This window comes from Heptranchias perlo, chromosome 21, assembly GCF_035084215.1.
Source record: "Heptranchias perlo isolate sHepPer1 chromosome 21, sHepPer1.hap1, whole genome shotgun sequence".
Classification (NCBI taxonomy): domain Eukaryota; kingdom Metazoa; phylum Chordata; class Chondrichthyes; order Hexanchiformes; family Hexanchidae; genus Heptranchias; species Heptranchias perlo.
The window spans coordinates 20,292,215-20,298,473 of NC_090345.1; the positions used below are offsets into that span (position 1 = coordinate 20,292,215).

The 6,259-nt window shown below is 41.7% G+C and overlaps 1 protein-coding gene across 7 annotated transcripts in view; it reads right to left on the reverse strand.

Annotated features, from left to right (window-relative positions):
- vti1a (vesicle transport through interaction with t-SNAREs 1A) overlaps nucleotides 1-6,259 on the reverse strand; it is a 269,368-nt gene that overhangs the window by 262,517 nt on the left and 592 nt on the right. For all 7 annotated transcript variants that reach the window (XM_068002225.1, XM_068002226.1, XM_068002227.1 and 4 more), the window contains exon 2: nucleotides 6,049-6,240. In XM_068002225.1, coding sequence (XP_067858326.1) covers nucleotides 6,049-6,240 — 192 coding nt within the window. The remainder of the gene's footprint in view (nucleotides 1-6,048; nucleotides 6,241-6,259) is intronic.

The following is a 6,259-nucleotide window of genomic DNA, read 5'->3' on the forward strand; positions in this document are numbered from 1 at the left end:
TTCGGCGATGGTAATGCCATTGAATGTCAAGGAGAGGTGGTTAGACTCTCTCTTGTTGGAGATGGTCATTGCCTGGCACTTGTCTGGCGCGAATGTTACTTGCCACTTACCAGCCCAAGCATGGATGTTGTCCAGGTCTTGCTGCATGCGGGCTCGGACTGCTTCATTATTTGAGGGGTTGTGAATCGAACTGAACACTGTGCAATCATCAGCGAACATCCCCATTTCTGAGCTTATGTTGGAGGGAAGGTCATTGATGAAGCAGCTGAAGATGATTGGGCCTAGGACACAAGGTTTTATTGAACCAACTGTAGAATCATAGAATCATAGAAAGCTTACAGCAAGGAAGGAGGCCACTCGGCCCATCGAGTCCGCGCCGGCTCTATGCAAGAGCAATCCAGCTAGTCCCACTCCCCCGTCCTTTCCCCGTAACTCTGCAAATTTTTCCTTTCAAGTACTTATCCAGTTCCCTTTTGATGGCCATGATTGAACCTGGCTCCACTACCCCCTCGGGCAGTGCTTTCCAGACCCTAACCACTCACTGTGTAAAAAAGTTTTTCTTCATGTCACCTTTGGTTCTTTTGCCAATCACCTTAAATCTATGTCCTTTGGTCCTTGACCAAGCCACAGGATTACAATTCTGGACAGATAGAAACATTTGGCCAGACAGGTACCCAATCTGCATTTGGTCTTGCCAGTGTAGTGGAGACTGCACAGTGAGCAACAAATATAGTTAAGGACCTTTAAACCTGTGTTTTTCTTTCGTGTTTTGAGTTTTTATTTTTAGTAATCTGAAGGGGGTGGTAAAAAAGAGTGCCTAAAAAAAACAGCCTCAATTCAGAGAAAATCAGTTATTTTAAACATTGCTAAACCTCAAGAAAACAAGCATGAGGCTAACAAGGCATAGTTAAGCTAAATGACAACCCACAATTATTTACACAGTTCACTGACAGCACTTTTACCGACCTAATGGTGGTTTCAAAGCTCTGCTTTTGAGATATTTGCTCCTCCTGTTTAGGTCCCCCTGCCAGTCTATACATCAACTTTTTCATTGATCACACTTCAGCTGATGGTGGCCTCAATGACACACTTTGGTTCTGCTCTCAGCTGCTTCACCCCAGCATCAAGCAGAAAGACAGAAGCTTGTTAAGCAGGCCTGAAACAGTATGACCAGCAACATCAACAAGTGAACATACCTAAGACAGTTTCACCTCCAGAATTTGGCAATGAAAGTCGATCCCGGGATGCACTCCATCATGCTAGTGATGTTATAGCACACACTGCATGAAAACATCGTCACACATGCATCTCAGGATCCACAACTAGCTGGAGAATTCAGGCATTTGAAAGGTAAAAATCATTTTTTGCCAATCCACCAACCCAGAAAAATCCAGGACTTTTACCAGTTGAAGTCAGTATAAATGGATTTTAGAGGTCTTTAAGTATAGTATAGTAGATTGGAGAATATAAAATCTCTGTCTCACAGAAAAATGTTGTTTCAGGCCATGAGCAATGGCGTGGGAAGAGGTAAATAAACAGGTGTTGCAATGCAAAATATCGGACCCAAAAGTCAAGGTGATGGAAGGATAAATAAGAGTATCCTTGGGGGGAACAATCCCTACAGAAAGCAGAAAGGTGAGGGGATGGAAAGACTGGTGCTAGGTAATAGATCATATTGTAGATGGCAGCAATGGCACATAATCTAGCAAATGCAGAGGCTAGTGGGATGAAAAGGAAGGACAAGGTAAGATCCATCATTGCTGTGAGAAGAGAGAGAGAGACAGAGAGAAAAAAGGGACAAAAGTACAAGCATGGGAAATGGGGCAGATTTGGACAAGAGCTCTGTAAACCACAGGTGAGGAACAGGTTCCTTCTCGCTTGTATTGGGATGTAACTCCATAGGTATTAGGCACCTTCGTATAACCTGCCCAAATAAACATTCTTTATCTGTGCCAGCAGAAAATTTATCCATGAGATGCATCACCACTGAGCCTGATGTTGCCCTCATCCAATGTCCATAAACATGCACTTTCCAGCTGGAATCACTGAACAGCATTTAGGAGGAGGGCTCAACCGATTTTTACCCTCCCCTACCTAGGGATCCCAAGGTCAATTGTAGCACCCTTACTCCACCCCGCACTGAGCATGAGGCCCACCTATTGTGTATGGTTCAGTTCCACTCTAGGCAATGCACTTGCCAACTGAGTCACCGGAAAGCTTCAGCTGTATTTTTATATTGTACTTTTTTTTTATATAGCATAAAAATAGCAAGCTTTCTGCTGTTCCAAACTACAAAAGTGTTAAAAACAAAATAAATGCAAAAGTTAGGCACTGTACTTCAAACCATACCATCATTTATACAAGATGAAGTGCTGTGGGATATAATTTATACCCCATAGGTGACTACACCTGACAACTCATGAATAAGAGCTGAAAAGTAAATAACACGGAAATCAACAACACATTTTGCTTCGTACCATTATCAAAATAAAAAGACCCTTCATATGTTCCATTGCCTCATACAGGAATATAAAATATGGAATGAGAAAAATTAATTTGGACTATCAAGCCCATTGCCTGCACGTTTACCTTATCAAACCAACCCACTCAATCTCCTGAGGGAGGCAAACAGCTATAAGTAAAAGATAAAGTCCCTTATTAATCAAACAACACTCCAGAACATTAGCCCAACTTTACAACCCACCCTTACCAGCTACATTCCATGATAAGTCATCCATGGTCACAGCAGATTAAGAATCTTTGTTTTCCCTAGAGTACCTGATCATATGTGTCTATCCTTATGTCTTTCAATCCTATTCTTATGCAGGTATTTATTAACCTATTTTTAAGAGAGTGAATAAACATAATATTAGCTGCTTTTCTTGGGAGTCTATTCTGCATATTCACTAATCTATAGGGAAAATAAATTGTTCTAATCGCTTCCTTTGCTTGAAGCTGATAATTTTGTACTCATGTCCTCCAGTTCTAATATCAGTCTAAATAATCTTCTTACATTCATCTTATCCATGTCTTTTAAATTTATTTATTTCTTTTCCCAAACAAAAGCAAATTCAGTTCTGTAAGTTCTCCTTCATAACAAAGCCCCAAGACCCAGAATCATTGGCCCCAATTTTAATTGCCCTCTCCTGGTGGAAACCGGGCCCGGGAGGAGGGAGGAGCAGTTAAAATAAGACAAGTCACTTACCCCCTCTGATCCAGCTTCCGTTCCTCTGTGTCTCGATATTAACCTGCTCTTTTGAGGAGGCGAGCAGGACACCCACAGGAAGAAAGCAGGGTTCTACTTTGAATATGTAGATCAGGTCTGATTATGTCATTAGGACCCGATCTGTAATTTCAACCTGAGGCCTGAGTCCGGGGGAAATGTTGGTTCCCCCATCAGGCAAAACCTATTGGGAACTGGATCCTGTGCCAAAAGAGGCCGAGAAGGTAATTTTTAAAGCTTTTTTCAGGTTTCCTTGTGGGCCAGGTGTGCTTTTCCAGGCCTCACAAGAAAGCCTTGGGCCTCCCTTGTGCCAGATACCCCCCTCTCGATCATGGCCAGATCCTTTCTCTCTCTCCACCCCACACCACCGAATGCTCCAACAAGCTTCTCCCACCCCCACCCCCCCACCAACTCCAATCCTTCCCACAGCATTCCCCTCCCCACCCCACTTACTGCCAGGGACCGTTCACATTGGACCCCGGCTGCAGCTTCCTGCCGCCAAATGTCCATTCTCGTCCGCTGGCCAGGTAGTCAATCTGGCCAGGTGCTGGGAGGGACTCTGCAGATATTTCTTTAAATCGGCAGGGCCTCCACGTCCCCGTCCTTGCCGGGTTCGTCGTCCGCTACCGGGCTGCCCCGCATCCTTCCTGCCTCCCCATGAAAATCGTAATTGTAATTACTCTTCTCAGATCATAGATTTAAGGTGATTGGCAAAAGAAACAAAGGTGACATGAAGAAAAACTTTTTTACACAACTCATGGTTACAATCTGGAATGCACTGCCTGAAAGGGTAGTGGAGGCAGATTCAATCGTGGCTTTCAAAAGGGAATTAGATAAGTACTTGAAGGGAAAAAATTTGCAGGGCTACGAGGAAAGGGCGGGGGTGTGGGACTAGCTGGATTGCCCTTGCAGAGAGCCGGCATGGGCTCGACGGGCCGAATGGCCTCCTTCTGTGTTGTAACCATGCTATGATTCTAACTCTAAGTAGGTTTTAAATTGATGTAGCGCCCACGGAAATCCATTGGAAGTGTTCTGTCCAGTAGATTTGAAGTAAATCAATCCGTAATATGCTAACATTTCTACTATAGATGCCACACACCTACATGGATTCCTAATTCAGCCGTTGTTGGAGATACACCTGCACTGGTTTCATAAATTACCTTGACCAGCATTTCAAGTATTGTTAATGGCTATTCCATAATTGCCACCATCTTCATAACAGTACACCACACATACCTCAAATTTATTATACTACAATGGCCATTTTCATTTTTTGTCACTATTTGTAATGTAATGATGAGAATAGAACTGTTCTTCTGAAAAGGTTGACCACTGTGAGGGACACTAATTAATTAGAGGCGTGTGGCAAGTTCTACGTACACTTGGTGAGCTCCTGCTGCTTTATTATGAGTATTGGGAAAATACTGAGCTGTATATAGATTTAAACATGTACACTTTGACTTACTAACTTTCTAGAGATACAATAGTAGCAAGTCAAAGTGTACATGTCTAAAAATATATATCACTCAGTATTTTCCCAATACTCATAATAAAGCAACTTACAACGTGTATGCAAAACTTGCCACATGCCTCTAATTAATTAGTGCCCATCCACAGTGGTCATCGTTTTTAGAAGTGTAATACATTTTGCAAAAAAACTAAGTAAAATCCTACTATTTCTAAAGGCAATAGTGTAAGTTCTAACAGATTTCATATGGTTAGGAAGCTGAGATCTAATTAAAGATTACAATAGAAGTCACAAAGTAATTAGCTTGTTGTCTTGAATTGCATCACTGCATCGCGTTAGTCCATTAATGGGTAATTCAAGACAAACCATTTTTATTTTTATTAGATTAGGTAAACATACTTATTCTCGCTCATCCCTGATTTTAACCACTCCACCACTGGCAGCCGTGCCTTCAACTGCCCAGGCCCTATTCTCTGGAATTCCCTCCCTAAACCTCTCTGCTCCTTTAAACCCACGTCATTTGTCTTAATATCTCCTTATGTAGCTCAGTGTCATTTTGTTTGATAAGGCTCCTGTGAAGCACCTTGGGACATCTTACTATATTAAAGGTGCTATATAAATGCAAGTTGTTGTTATTCTGTTTAAGTTGAATGACAATCACAATGTTACTTTTCATTCTGTTCTTTCGCTTTGACAATTTAACTTAAAATTAGTATCTTCAATTGAAAAAGGACTATCAAGATGACTTAGTGGGTGAAAATATTCTGTGGCATAGTACCATACAGATTAGCAATGTCCCAGGTTTGATCCTTAGTCTATTGGGAGGTAGCTGGCAGCAGATAGATGCTAAAATTGCCCTCAGAAACCACGGGCTAGGGAATTGAAAAAGAAATCAAGTTTCCATTTCTGATCATTATCCAGTAATTTCGGCTAAAAGTGAGCATGTGTGAATGCTGAACGAGTACACCTTCCGGTTTTGTTGTAATGCTCTGTATGGAAAATTGTGTACCTGGCAACACATAATGACTAGTTTTGTGTAAATACAACCAACTTACTACATTTCGTTTAACACTAATTGGTTATGAATAATGAATATATTTCCTTTCAAATCAGCTGAGCTTAAAGCGCCAATAGTTAAACATAGACTTTTGCTTTTGAATAAACAAGAGACTTAGAGCTGTAGAATTATTTCTTAAAAGACCTTTAAAGGGACCACTTGGACATAACGTTTTTAAATGTAGCGTAAACATTAAAACTCGAACCCACTCCCTGAATGACAGCCATCCCTAAGCTCTCCACTCACACCGGCCAAATATGTCAATATTAAAAGTATTTTCCAGAAGCACAGTCTCCCTACCTCCAGATAATTTCGGTATTCTCCCCACTTTGTTGGTGATCTCTGCTGTCAAGGTTCCGAAATCCTGCTCGTAAACCTCGAAATCTGAGGACATTTTCTTTGCAAATTGACAGTAAAAGTGTTTAAAGTACAGCAGCAACCACTTCTTCCGCTCTGCGTCAGAGAGCCTTCTGGAAACTCTGTCCCCCCGGTCTGTAAAAACAAGATCACT